Source organism: Mobula birostris, chromosome 13, assembly GCF_030028105.1.
Source record: "Mobula birostris isolate sMobBir1 chromosome 13, sMobBir1.hap1, whole genome shotgun sequence".
Lineage (NCBI taxonomy): Eukaryota > Metazoa > Chordata > Chondrichthyes > Myliobatiformes > Myliobatidae > Mobula > Mobula birostris.
This window is the reverse complement of record NC_092382.1, coordinates 16,736,925-16,751,620: the sequence shown is the minus strand read 5'-3', so window position 1 is coordinate 16,751,620 and position 14,696 is coordinate 16,736,925. Positions and strand designations below refer to the sequence as shown.

The following is a 14,696-nucleotide window of genomic DNA, read 5'->3' as shown; positions in this document are numbered from 1 at the left end:
CCGGTGGGGATCTGTAGTTGCAGGTCCCAGAGCGGTGTGACAACTCTAGTCAAACTCGCCAGCTCTCTGCCTCTTTCCTCAAAATGTTCTTTGAAATCTCTCCCTCTAGGAAACATGTTTTCCTGTGTCTCACTGTGTTCTCTGTCACAGTCCCAACATTTACCTGGTCAGATCTTTGTGGCTCAATAATTTAACCGCCCGACGTAAAGTACCACCGTTGGTGGAAACAGAGGTCAGGTCTCAACATTATGAACTCTGCTTCGGCCACATCTGGGCCATTGCGTACCGTTCCAATTGCCCCACTACCGGAGGGATGTTGAGGCTTTAGAGAGGGAGCACAAGAGATTCACCAGGATGCTGTCTGGTTCAGAGGGCATGTGCTATCATGAGAGGCTGGAGAAAATTAGATTGTTTTCTCTGGACCATCGGAGGCCGAGGGAGCTCTGACACAGGTTGACAACATTATGAGAGGCTTAGATAGAGTAGACAGAGAGAATAGGTTTCCTGGGGTTCAAATGTCTATTACTAGAGGGCCTGCAGTGAAGGTGAGAGGGGGTTGGATTAAGGAGGATGTGAGGGATAGTTTGTTTTTTTTTAAATCAGAGAGTCGTGGATGCCTGGAATGCACTGCCTGGTACGGTGGTAGAGGCAAATTGTTAGAGACTTCTGAGAGACGTTTGGATAGACAAATGGATGTAAGGAAGATGGACGCATATGGACATGGTGTAGGAGGCAGAGATTAGAGCTTGGGTGTGTCTGATTTACTTCTTAGCTGTTTCGGCACAATATGATAGGCCTAATGGCTTATCTCAGCGTTATACTCTGCAATGTTCAATGCACGGTCACTTACCTTTCAGCTCACTGAGAAACTCTAGTAAAAGTTGAGCGGGAATTGGTCGATGGGAGGGATCACAACCTGATGAATTTAAACAAATTGAGGAAATCATTTTTGTAAATTTGTAAAGTGTGCTGTGTTGTGATCCAAATTTAAATTAATTGCTGATATTATCTCACCATATATCTGTATTTCCTTCAGTATTTTGTCCAAATTTGGGACACAGTTCTGCATTTTCACAAAGGTTTCCCACATCACCCTCCGGGCGCGGGAGCCTTTCTCCATCACCAGGCTCAGGAGGAGTTTAGAACTGTCCGCCCGCTCTCCCTTATCAGCGAGATCAGAGATTTTCTGTGAAGAGTAACGGTGAACATATTGGGGACTGACAGATTCACACAGAGAATGAGAAGTAAATAATGTGCTCTGTAACGGGATCACACTGAGCAGTCAAAATCCATAAATAATTCCTCACTGGATTAGATGGTGTAAACAGAAATCAGAAAATAATGATCACTGATGAAGAAGTTAGGAAGATTTTTATAACAGAGTGAACAGTCTCAGAGAAGTTGCAGAAAAGATGTTGTGATTCATTTCCTCAGTCCGCCAGTGTCCAACATGACAGCGGATTACCGGCTGACACCTGACGCCTTTCCTTTGCCTTTTCTGGTGGAGGTTTATTCAGTGATTACACATTACAACATGGCAGTATTCCCCGATCCACACTGTTTGCAGTTACAGATTGTAACACAATCATCTCCACCCAGAACAGAACACACTCCAGCTCCTGTGGCAAGCACTGAGGCTGTCCCGGTTCTCAGTGACATCCTGCCGTCACGCTGCACGGTCTTCCCAAACCGAAACCTCCCGTCATATTTCCATTTAATACCCTAAGCTCACACAACTGTTACCTGCTCAACTCACTCTGAACACTGAACACTGAGCAGCCACCCACCAGTCCGCGGGGTCTTTTCACCTCTTTCTATCACTGCTTCAGATTCACATATTTGTGATTGTATATACAGTATTTATTTCCCAGTTGTTCGTTTATCTGATTTATTATCCGCTGAGTCAGAGTTCCGACACCCATCAGTCCTGTGATGTGTGACAATTCAAACCCATTCTCCCTCCCACTCACCCGATGTTCCTCTCCGCTGAACTGATTCTCGGCCGTTAACGCCAGGCTCACTCCGTGCACCCCTCCTTCCATCGCCTGCTCCAGCCTGTCCCGGTAGAAATCCGTCAACTGCAGCAGCTGGAAATCGTTCCAGCCTGCCAGGAGCTCGGAGATCTCTGAGCCCGGACCTGTGAAGCACAATGGCGAAAATTAAAGAAATTACTGACAGCATATTGAGCAGCAACTTTCTCTGTGGACCATAAACATCACGAAATACAGTCCGAAATATATAAATGGGGGTGGGAGTGCTGGAGAGGAACAGGGTTTATGGTTCCATCTGTTGAAAGCTGCTTTTTTTAATCCCCAAGAATATACCTCTGTGTTTGTAAAGAACTCTGCTTATTCCTGAGAGTATCATAACCCATCAGCATCACTCTCCTGGTACTGCCCATCACCACCGCTTTGCCCTGGGTTACTGTCTGCCTGCCTGGTCAACCCCTTCCTCAACAAATCTCTGGAATATCTCACAAAATGCAGGAGATACTCAGCATGTCAGGCAGCATCTATGGAGGGGAATAAACAATCAATGTTTCGGGACAAGGCTCTTCATCAGCCTGGAAATGAGGGGACAGAAATTCTAGATGTTGACACATTACTTTCTATTCCTTTTGGTCCTGATCCAAAACATCAAATGTTCATTTCTCTCCATGGATGCTGCCTGACCTGCTGAGATCTGCCAATATTTTGTGTGTCTTTTGTTGCCCGAAATTTTCAGCATCTGCAGAATGTCTTGTCTTCTGGAGTAACTCGCTACTTTAATGTGCATCACAATCTGTTAGAGGAGCAGGAGCAGATGGTAATTGTACTCCTTCCACGTGTGACTTTGTTTTCCCCAGAGATGTTAACTCTCTCTGCTCAGTTTTCACAAATACTTTGTCAATTGCCGATGTTGATTTAAACCCAGGCACAGAAACAGCAGAGTATTTATAAATTAAAATAATTCGCCAACATCCCCGTGTCCTTTCCCGATGTTGACGTCACTGGAACACCTCCACTGCTCGCACCTTGACAAATATATAAATAAATAAATAACAGGCGGGTCTAACATTAATTGGGGTTTAAAGGAGAACACATTTTTTTGTTTTTTTTTAAACTGAGGCAAACACTTCTAAACATCTTCGGCCTGTCCACTGAAGCCTTGACAAGGCCTGGTCCGCCTGCGCCCATCCACCCACAGTCACACAATGTCCATTTCCCATCTCTCCATGGACTGTACACTGGGCCAGGATTCATCCACCCACAGTCACACAATGTCCATTTCCCATCTCTCCATGGACTGTACACTGGGCCAGGATTCATCCACCCACAGTCACACAATGTCCATTTCCCCTCTCTCCATGGACTGTACACTGGGCCAGGATTCATCCACCCACAGTCACACAATGTCCATTTCCCCTCTCTCCATGGATTGTACACTGGGCCAGGATTCATCCACCCACAGTCACACAATGTCCATTTCCCCTCTCTCCATGGATTGTACACTGGGCCAGGATTCTCCAGGGTATCAACTCGCTATATTGCAGGCAAATCTCTTTTAAGAACCAATCTTGTTTTTTGGACTGGGAGTGAAGTGTCTACGGAATCACAAGGCAGGTTGAGCAGACAGCGCCCACTGTTTTAGTCCTCCTACCACTGGTGGCGCTGTGGTGAGTAATGGACAGCTATTACAGCAGTGTGGGGTGAAACATTTCTGCTGACCAATGGGACATCTATTGCTCTTGTCACTGAATTATACAGATTTCTCAGTCACAACCGATTCTCACCGTCTCCTTTCATTTTAACATCGCCTGGCATTGACACCTATGGCAATATACGATTTGATTCAACATAGAAACATTCTGACATCCCTAACAATGCAATCCCACCCACAGCATCAAGACATCTAGTCCTAAACTGTTACAGTTCCTCTAGCAGGACTTTAAGACCATAATTATCCCCAGAACTCCGATCAAAATTTCTTTGAGCATATCACCTGGTTATTATCAGATAGTTACATGGCACATTGTTAAACACAATTTAGGCGTCATACATCCAAAACAACATTTGGCAAAAAATCTTTAAAATAAATAAAACAAAATGCTGGAATTATTGAACAAGACAGAGAGTGTGTCAATATTTTTGGTGGAAGACCCTGTATCAGCACTGAGCCTGTGTGTCGGAGCCATGTACTGTTCTCTATCTACATTGTATTCCGCGTTGTGCATTTATGGTGCTTATTATGCTGACTAGTCGCATCAGTCGGGGTTTGGTAAACGCGAAGGGAATCAGTTACATATGTTGTTGCCAAAACTGAAAGAAGGAGTGGAACATACTATGAAGAAAATGTGAAAGGGGAAATCATCGGGACCAGATAACATTCTGGTTGAACTGTATGAAGCGCTAGACGATTTTGGTGCAGAGAAATTAGCAACCTTATTGAATAGAATATACAACGGTGGCAAAGTACCAGAAGATCTTTTCAAGATAATGTCATTGCACTGCCAAAGAAACCAGGTGCAACAGAGTGTGGACAGCACAGAACAATTAGTTTAATGAACCACCCCACAAAGATTCTTCCTAGAATCATGATGCTCAGAATAAGAAACAAAATCAAACCAGAGATCAGTGAAGAACAGTGCGGCTTTGTCGAAGGCAAGGGGACATCAAACACCACTCATACTCTCAGGAATATTATCGAAAGATCAATAGAAGTACAAGACGACCTATACTTCTGTTTCATTGACTACACAAAAGCCTTTGACACAGTGAAACTCCAGGTCATCTTGAAAATGCTTAAAGATGTTAATATCGACGGGAAAGATCTTAGAATAACCAGGAATCTCACTGGCAACAAAGTGCAGCCATACAGATAGACAATGAGATTGGTGAATATCAGCCAATAAAGCGAGGAGTCAGACAGGGTTGTGTTCTATCACCAGACCTGTTCTCCCTGTACAGTGAAAACATCATGAGAACCATACAAGACCTACCTGGAATAAGCATGGGAGGATACAATATCAACAACCTCCGCTCAGTACTGATAGCAAACAGTGAAGTAAATTTTAAGAAACTAGCATCTACCATCAACACAGAGAGCGAAAGACTTGGCCTAACCTTAAACAAAAAGAAAGCTGAAGTAATGGTAATATCAAAGAAACCTGATATCCAAACTGTGGGATCGCAAATGAAATCCTGAAACAAGTTCACAACTTCAATTACCTTGGATCATGGGTAACATCTGATGGCAAATGCGAAACAGACATAAAAGCAAGAATAGCAATGGCAAGAACAGCATTGACAGAAATGAGAAACATCCTAACAAACAAGGAAATAACGATTGACATCCGCCTTAGAACTCTCAGCTGCTGCATTCCTCCTATATTAGACAATAGACAATAGGTGCAGGAGTGGGCCATTCGGCCCTTTGAGCCAGCACCGCCATTCACTGTGATCATGGCTGATCATCCACAATCAGTATCCAGTTCCTGCCTTACCCCATAACCTTTGATTCCGCTACCTTTAAGAGCTCTATCCATCTCTTTTCTGAAAGAATCCAGAGACTTGGCCTCCACAGCCTTCTGGGTCAGAGCATTCCATATATCCACCACTCCCTGGGTGAAAATGTTTGTCCTCAACTCCGTTCTAAATGGCCTACCCCTTATTCTTAAACTGTGGCCTCTGGTTCTGGACTCACCCATCAGCGGGAACATGCTTCCTGCCTCCAGCGTGTCCAATCCCTTAATAATCTTATATGTTTCAATAAGATCCCCTCTCAGCCTTCTAAATTCCAGTGTATACAAGCCCACTCGCTCCAATCTTTCGACATCTGACAGTCCCGCCATCCCAGAAATTAACCTTGTGAACCTACGCTGCACTCCCTCAATAGCAAGAATGTCCTTGCTCAAATTTGGAGACCAAAACTGCACACAGTACTCCAGGTGTGGTCTCACCAGGGCCCTGTACAGCTGCAGAAGGACCTCTTTGCTCTTATACTCAATTCCCCTTGTTATCAAGGCCAGCATGCCATTAGCTTTCTTCACTGCCTGCTGTACCTGCATGCTTACTTTCAGTGACTGATGAACAAGGACACCTAGATCTCATTGTACTTCCCCTTTTCCTAACTTGATTCCATTTAGATAATAATCTGCCTTCCTGTTCTACCACCAAAGTGGATAACCTCACATATATCCACATTAAACTGCAACTGCCATGCATTTGCCCACTCACCCAGCCTGTCCAAGTCACTCGGCATTCTCATAACATCCTCCTCACATTTCACACTGCCACCCAGCTTTGTGTCATCAGCAAATTTGCTAATGTTATTTTTAATTCCCTCAACTAAATGATTAATATATATATATAGTAAACAGCTGCGGTCCCAGCACTGAACCCTGCGGTACCCCACTGGTCACCGCCTGCCATTCCGAAAGGGACCCATTAATCGCTACTCTTTGTTTCCTGTCAGCCAGCCAATTTTCAATCCATGTCAGTACTCTGCCCCTAATACCATGTGCCCTAATTTTGCCTACTAATCTCCTATGTGGGACTTTATCAAAGGCTTTCTGAAAATCCAGGTACACTACATTCATTGGCTCTCCGTTGTCCATTTTCATAGTTACATCCTCAAAAAATTCTACAAGATTAGACAAACACGATTTCCCCTTTGTAAATCCATGCTGACTCGGACCAATCCTGTTACTACTATCCAGATGTGTCGTAATTTCATCCTTTATAATTGACTCCAGCATCTTTCCCACCACCAACATCAGGCTAACTGCTCTATAATTCCCTGTTTTCTGTCCTCCTCCCTTCTTGAAGAGAGGGACAAAATTAGCCACCCTCCAATCCACAGGAACTGATCCTGAATCTATATAACATTGGAAAATGATTACCAATACGTCCACGATTTCTAAAGCCACCTCCTTAAGTACCCTGGGATGCAGACCATCAGGTCCTGGGGACTTATCAGCCTTCAGACCCAACAGCCTATCCGACACCATTTCCTGCCTAATATAAATTTCCTTCAATTCATCCATTACCCTAGGTCCTTTGGCCACTATTACATCTGGGAGATTGTTTGTGTCTTCCCTAGTGAAGACAGATCCAAAGTACCTGTTCAACTCGTCTGCCATTTCCTTATTCCCCATAATAAATTCACCCGCTTCTGTCTTCAAGGGCCCAATTTTGGTCTTAACCATTTTTTTCCCCTTTTTACACACCTAAAGAAACTTTTACTATCCTCCTTTATATTCTTGGTTAGTTTACCTTCCAACCTCATTTTTTCTCCGCGTGTTGCCTTTTTAGTTACCTTCTGTTGCTCTTTAAAAGTTTCCCAATCCTCCGGCTTCCCACTCGTCTTTGCTATATTATACTTCTCTTTTATTTTTATACTGTCCATTGCTTCCCTTGTCAGCCACGGCCTCCCCTTACTCCCGTTAGGATATATTGATGTATGGTTGCGAGCCATGGACCATCACAAATGCAGTGGGACAAAAAATCAATGGAGTAGAGATGTGGTTCCTCAGAAGAATGCTATGCATAGCATATAAGGGCAGGATAATCAACGAAGAAGTTCTACAGTGAACAAAAACAAGATGTACATTACTTTAAAAAGACAGATTAACAGCAATCCAAGTTCTTTGGACACATCATGCGAAGAGAGAGATTAGAACATTTAGGTACAACTGGAAAGCTGGAAGGAAGAAGAAGCAGAGGCAGACGGAGAATGAAAATTATAGGTGGATTAACATTATGGTTAGAAACAGGGGAGGCAACAACTACGATTCAGAGGGTCAGGGACCGTGATGGATGGAGAGGCATGATCGCCTACGCCGAACAGCAAGGCACCTGAATAATAATAATAACGTATCACCAACTTTTGTAACAATTATCACTGGAGTTCAGGGAATGCCATGCAAGTATAACAAATCGTTGGGGTTCGCCAGCAATGTCAAGTTGATTCTGTTAGAATTCACGCTACATTCTCAACAGATGGTTCTCAATCTGTCGATTATTTTAATATCCTGAGCTACTTGAGTGTATCGACATGAAGAAAGAGGATGTGCTGGAGCTTTTGAAATGTATTAAGTTAGATATGTCACCAGGACTGCAGGAGATATATCCCAGGCTGCCGTGAGAAGTGAAGGAGGAGATTGCTGAGCCTCTGACGATGATCTTTGCATCATTAATATGGTCAGGAGAAATACTAGCGGATTGGAGGTTTGCAAATCTTGTTCCTTTGTACAAGGAAGGGTCTGGAGATAACCCAGTAAATAACAGAGCGATGAATCTTACTTCAGTGATGGGCAAGTTGTTAGAGAAGATTCTGAGAGGCAGGATTATGAGCATTTGGAGATAAATAATCTGATTAAGGATAGTCAACATCGCTCTGTCAAGGGCAGGTCATGCTTTACGGACCTGATTGAATTCTTTGCGGATGCAACAAAACACATTGATGAAGGTAGAACAGTGGATCTGGTGTATGTGATTCGAACAGAAGAGGAGCGTCCCGCTCCCTCCGGATGAACCACACCTGGTGACATCGAGATTCATCGGCACTGAGGAGGACGTTAGAAGGACCTTCCTGAAGATAAATCCAAGGAAGGCGACGGGCCCAGTAGGCATCCCAGGACGGGTTCTCCGGGCCTGTGCAAGTGAGCTAGCTGGAGTGTTTGCTGACATCTTCGACTGCTCCTTCCTTCAGTCTAAGATCCCCTCGTGTTTTAAGAAGGCAACGATAATCCCAGTGCCGAAGAAGAGCAAGGTGGCATGCCTGAATGACTATCGACCTGTGGCTCTGACATCAATTGCTATGAAGTGCTTCGAGGGATTGGTTATGGCACACACCAACCACAGCCTACCGGTCAACCTCGACGCTTTGCAATTAGCATACCGGAGCAACAGGTCAACGGCAGATGCCATCTGTCTGGCCCTACATTCCTCCTTACAACACCTGGAAAATAAAGACGCATACGTAAGGCTCTGTTTCATTGACTACAGCTCTGCCTTTAATACCATCATTCCAAATAAACTGATTCCTAAGCTCCAGAACCTGGGCCTTAGCACTCTGATCTGCAGCTGGATCTTCAACTTCCTCACAGACAGGACCCAGGCTGTAAAAATAGGGGACAAACTCTCCTCTACAATCACTCTGAGCACCGGTGCCCCACAAGGCTGTGTACTCAGCCCCCTGCTGTACTCACTGTACACCCATGATTGTGTATCCAAGTTTCTATCAAACTCAATATGTAAGTTTGCTGATGACACAACAATTGTAGGCCGTATCTCGGGTAATGATGAGTTTGAGTACAGAGAGGAAATTAAGAACCTGTTGGCATGGTGCGAAGACAATCACCTATCCCTTAACGAGGAGTAGCGGACCGCATGACCCAACTTACATCGATGGTGCGCAAGTGGAACAGGTCAAAATCTTTAAGTTCCTCGTGGTCAATATCACAAATGACCAGACTTGGTCCAACCACGCAGAGTTAACTGCCAAGAAGGCCCACCAGTGCCTTTACTTCCTGAGAAAACTAAATAAATTTGGCTTCTCCCCTAAAACCCTCATTATTTTTTATAGATGCACTGTAGAAAGCATTCTTCTAGGGTGCATCACAACCTGGTACGGAAGTTGTCCTCTCTAAGACCGAAAGAAGCTGCAGAAGATCGTGAACACGGCACAGCACATCACAGAAACCAATCTTCCGTCCGTGGGCTCACTTTACACCGCAAGCTGTCGGAGCAGTGCTGCCAGGATAATCAAGGACACGACCCACCCAGCCAACACACTTTTCGTTCCTCTTCCCTCCGGGAGAAGGTTCAGGAGCTTGAAGACTCGTATGGTCAGATTCGGGAACAGCTTCTTTCCAACTGTGATAAGACTGCTGAACGGATCCTGACCCGGATCCGGGCCGTACCCTCCAAATATCCGGACCTGCCTCTCGGCTTTTTTGCACTACCTTACTTCCCAGTTTTCTATTTTCTATTTATGATTTACAATTTAATCTTTTAATATTTACTAATTTTAACTATTTTTAATAGTTTTAATATTTAATATTTGTAATCCAGGGAGTGAGAAGCGCAGAATTAAATATCACTGTGATGATTGTACCAATTGTTCGGCGACAATGAAGTATAAAGTATATGGATTTCAGGAAGACATTTGACAAGGTTCCCCAGGCAAGGCTCATTCAGAAAGTAATGAGGCATGGGATCCAAGAGACGTTGCTTTGTGGATTCAGAATTGGCTTGCTCACAGAAGGCAAAGGATAGTTGTAGATTGTTCGAATTCTGCATTTAGAACGGTGACCAGGGGTATCAAATTTTAATACAGAATATAATATTAATGGTCAGACTCTTGGCAGTGTGGCGGATCAGAGGGATCTTGGGGTTTGTGTCCATAAGACACTCAAAGCTGCTGTGGAGGTTGACAGTGTTGTTCAGAAGGCGTATGGTGTGAGTGCTTTCATTAGTTGTGGGATTGATTTCGAGACCTGTGAGACAGAAACAGAAACACAGAAACCCTACAGCATAATACAGGCCCTTCGGCCTAGAATGCTGTGCGTACATGTATTTACTTTAAATATTCCCTAGGGTTACCCATAACCCTCTATCTTTCCAAGCTCCATGTCCCTATCCAGGAGACTCTTAAAAAACCCTATCGTATCCGTGTCCACCACCGTCGCTAGCAGACTATCCCACCCACTCAACACTTTCCGTAAAAAAAAAAACTTACCCCTGACATCTCCTCTGTACCTACATCCAAGCACCTTAAAATTGTGGCCTCCCGTGTTAGCCATTTCAGCCGTGGGGAAAAAAAGCCTCTGACTATCCACATGATGCTTAAAGCCATATAAGACCATAGTTAGACCTCACTTGGATACTGTGTTCAGTTTTGGTCACCTCACTACAGGAAGGATGTGGACACCGTAGAGAGAATGCAGAGGAGATTTATAAGGATGTTGCTTGGACTGGAGAGCATGCCTTATGACAATCCGATGACTGAACTTGACCTTTTCTCCTTGGAGCGATGGATGATGAGAGGTGACCGGATAGAGGTGTATAAGATGACAGGCATTGACCTTGTAGATAGACAGAGGCTTTTTCCAAGTGCTGAAATGGTTAAATGAGGGGTGATATTTCAAGGTGCTTGGAATTAGGTACAGAGGGATGTCAGCAGATACAGGTGGGTGCATGGAATGCACTGCCAGCAAGATGGTAGAGGCGGACACAATAGGGTCCATTCAGAGACTCTGAGATATGTATACAGAGCTTAGAAAAATAGAGGGTTATACTGTAGGGCAATACTGGACATTTTCTAGAGTAGGTTACATGGTCAGCGCAACATTGCTGGCTGAAGGACCCGTAATGTGCTGTAGATTTCTATGTTCTCTCTTTTCATGTTTTATTGTTTCACAACATTGAATGACATTTGATTTCATGTGTCTTTTCTGACAATGATCAACATAAAAATACTTACGTAAGTCAAAGTGAAAACATCTATTTAAAGTGATCTAAATCAATTCCAAATATAAAACACAAAATAATTGATTGTATAAATATTCATCCTCTTTTAATGTAACACCAACTCTGCACAGGTGCAGCTAATTGGTTTTAGAGGTCACATGATTAGTTAAATGAGATCTATTTTTGGACACCTGTGTGCAGTCAAGGTGTTTCAATTGATTACACCGGTATCTGGAAGGTCCAACTGCTGGTGAGTCAGTATCCTGGCAAAAAACTACACCCTGAAAACAAAAGAACACTACAAGCAACACTGCAAATAGGTTATTGAAAAGTGCAAGTCAGGAGATGGATATAAGAACATTTCCAAGTCACAGTTAAGTCAATCATCAATAAATGGAAAGGATATGGCACAGCTGTAAATCTGCCGAGAGGAGCTGTCCTCAAACTGAGTGACCGTGCAATAAGAGGACTGGTGAGGGAGGCCACCAAGAGACCTACGACAACTTGTGAGGATTTACAAGCTTCAGTCACTGGGATTGTAGAGACTGCGCAGACAACAACTGTTGCCCGGGCGCTTCACCAGTCACAGATTTATGGGAGAGTGGCAAAGACAAACGCACTGTTGAAAAAAGAAAACTCACAAAAAATTTCGGCCAGAGTTTGCCAGAAGGCATCTGGAAGAGCCTGAACTTCGAAGGTCTGATTAACTCAAAATTGTTCTTATTGGCCCTCAGACTAAATGCTATATTTGGTGTAAGCCAAACACTACACTAGACACTAGAATACTACAGGCCCTTCGGCCCTCAATGTTGTGCCGACCCATATATTCCTAAAATAACCCACACTACTCCGTAACCCTCTATTTTTCTTCCATCCATATGCCTGTCTAAGATGCTCTTAAATACCCCTAATGTTTTAGCCTCCACCACCATCCCTGGCAAGTCATTCCAGGCACCCACAGCCCTCTGCGTAAAAAACTTACTCCTGATGTCTCCCCTAAACTTCCCTCCCTTAACTTTGTACACATGCCCTCTGGTGTTTGCTATTCGTGCCCTGGGAAACAAGTACTGGCTATCCACCCTATCTATGCCTCTCATAATCTTGTAGACCTCTATCAAGTCCCCTCTCATCCTTCTACACTCCAAAGAGAAAAGTCCCAGCTCTGCTAACCTTGCCTCATAAGACTTCTTTTCCAATCCAGGCAACATCCTGGTAAATCTCCTCTGCACCCTCTCCATAGCTTCAACATCCTTCCTATAACGAGGTAACCAGAACTGAACACAATACTCTAAGTGTGGTCGCACCAGAGATTTGGAGAGTTGCAACATGATCTCTCTCCTCTTGAACTCAATCCCCCTATTAATGAAGCCTAGCTTTCCACAGGCCTTCTTAACTACCCTATCAACCAGTATAACAACCCTGAGGGATGTATGGATTTGACCTCCGAGGTCCCTCTGCTCATCCACACTCTTAAGTAACCGACCATTAACCCTGTATTCAGCCTTCTGGTTTGTCCTTCCAACATACATCACCTCACACTTACCCTGATTGAACTCCATCTGCCACTTTTCTGCCCAACTCTGCATCCTGTCTGTATCCTCTTTTAACCTTCGACGACCTACAGCTCCAGCCACAACTTCTCCAATCTTTGTGTCATCCGCAAACTTACTCACCCATCCTTCTGCCTCTTCATCCAGGTCATCTATAAAAAAATCACAAAGAGCAGGGGTCCCAGGACAGATCTTTGTAGCACTTCACTAGTCACCGACCTCCAGGCAGAATACATTCCTTCCACTACTACCCTCTGCTACCTTCCTGTAAGCTATTTTTTAAAATTATCCAAACTACCAAGGTTCCACTGATCCCATGCCTCATGACTTTCTGGATGAGTCTGTCGTGGGGGACCTAGTCAAATGCCTTGCTAAAATCCATGTAGACCACATCTACCACCCTACCCTCATCAATTTATTTTGTTACCTCCTCAAAAAACTCAATTAGGCTCGCGAGGCACGACCTTCCCTTCACAAAGCCATGTTGACTATCCTTGAGTAGCCTGTACTTCTCCAAATGCTCGTAGATCCTATCCTTAAGAATCCTTTCCAATAGTTTGCAGACCACCGACATAAGACTCACCAGTCTATAGTTCCCAGGATTCTCCCTATTACCTTTTTTAAACAAGGGAACTACATTTGCCATTCTTCAATCATCCGGCACCTCCGAAGCCAAAGAATATTCAAATATCATAGCTACTGCTCCAGCAATCTCTTCTCTCACTTCCCACAGCAACCTGGGGTATATCACGTCTGGCCCTGGAGACATATCAGTCTTGATGTTTCTAAGAAGATCCAACACTTCTTCTTCATTAATGTCTACATTGTCCAGCACACAGGCCTGTTCTATTTCAACCTCACCCCGATCAAGGTCCTTTTCACTTGTGAATACTGAAGCAAAGTATTCATTTAGGACTTCCTCAACCTCCTTAGCCCCTAGGCACATGTTCTTTATCCTTTAGTGGCCACACCTTCATTCTTGTCATCCTTCTGTTCTTCACATAACACCTTGGGGTTCTCCTTAATCCTACATGCCAAAGGCTTCTCATGCCCCCTTCAAGCTCTCCTAAGTCCTTTCTTAAACTCCTTCCTGGCTACCTTATATTTCTCATGAGCCCCTCCTGCTTCCTGCTTCTCCCATTTCCTACCATTTTTCCTTGTCTCAGTGGGACAAAACTATCCAGAACCCATCACAAGTTGTCCCTAAACTTCCTCCACATTACTTCTGTGCTTTCACCCTTGAACATCTGTTTCCAATCTACTCTTGCCAGTTCCTGCCTCATCCCTTCATAGTTAGCCCTTCCCCAGTTACGCACGTTCCCATTTTTTCTGGTTTTTTTTCCCCTTTTCCATAGCTATGCTGAAGCTAAGGGAGTTGTGGTCACTCTCACCAAAATACTCCCCCATCAAGAGGTCTGCCACCTGACCAGGTTCATTACCAAGAACTAGATCCAGTATGGCCTCTCCTCTCGTCGAACGGTCACATACTGTGTCAGGAATCCTTCTTGAACACTCCTGACAAATTCAGCCCCATCTATCCCTCTTGCAGTCAGGAGGTGCACATCATCAAAATCACACGATTCCTACAATGAAGCACCATGCTGTGGGGATGCTTCACTGCAGCAGGCCCTGGAAGGCTTGCGAAGATAGAGGGTAAAATGAATGTAGCAAAAAACAGGGAAATCCTGGAAGA

At 44.2% G+C, this 14,696-nt stretch overlaps 1 protein-coding gene across 1 annotated transcript in view; it reads right to left on the bottom strand.

The window, feature by feature from the left end:
* The window catches only part of LOC140207825 (NACHT, LRR and PYD domains-containing protein 3-like), a 55,626-nt gene that overhangs the window by 26,528 nt on the left and 14,402 nt on the right, over window positions 1-14,696 (bottom strand). The window contains exons 5-8 of the mRNA XM_072276386.1: window positions 12,997-13,155; window positions 1,971-2,137; window positions 1,015-1,186; window positions 851-916 (exon numbers count right to left, since the gene is read on the bottom strand). Of these exons, the coding sequence (XP_072132487.1) occupies window positions 851-916; window positions 1,015-1,186; window positions 1,971-2,137; window positions 12,997-13,155 (564 nt within the window). The remainder of the gene's footprint in view (window positions 1-850; window positions 917-1,014; window positions 1,187-1,970; window positions 2,138-12,996; window positions 13,156-14,696) is intronic.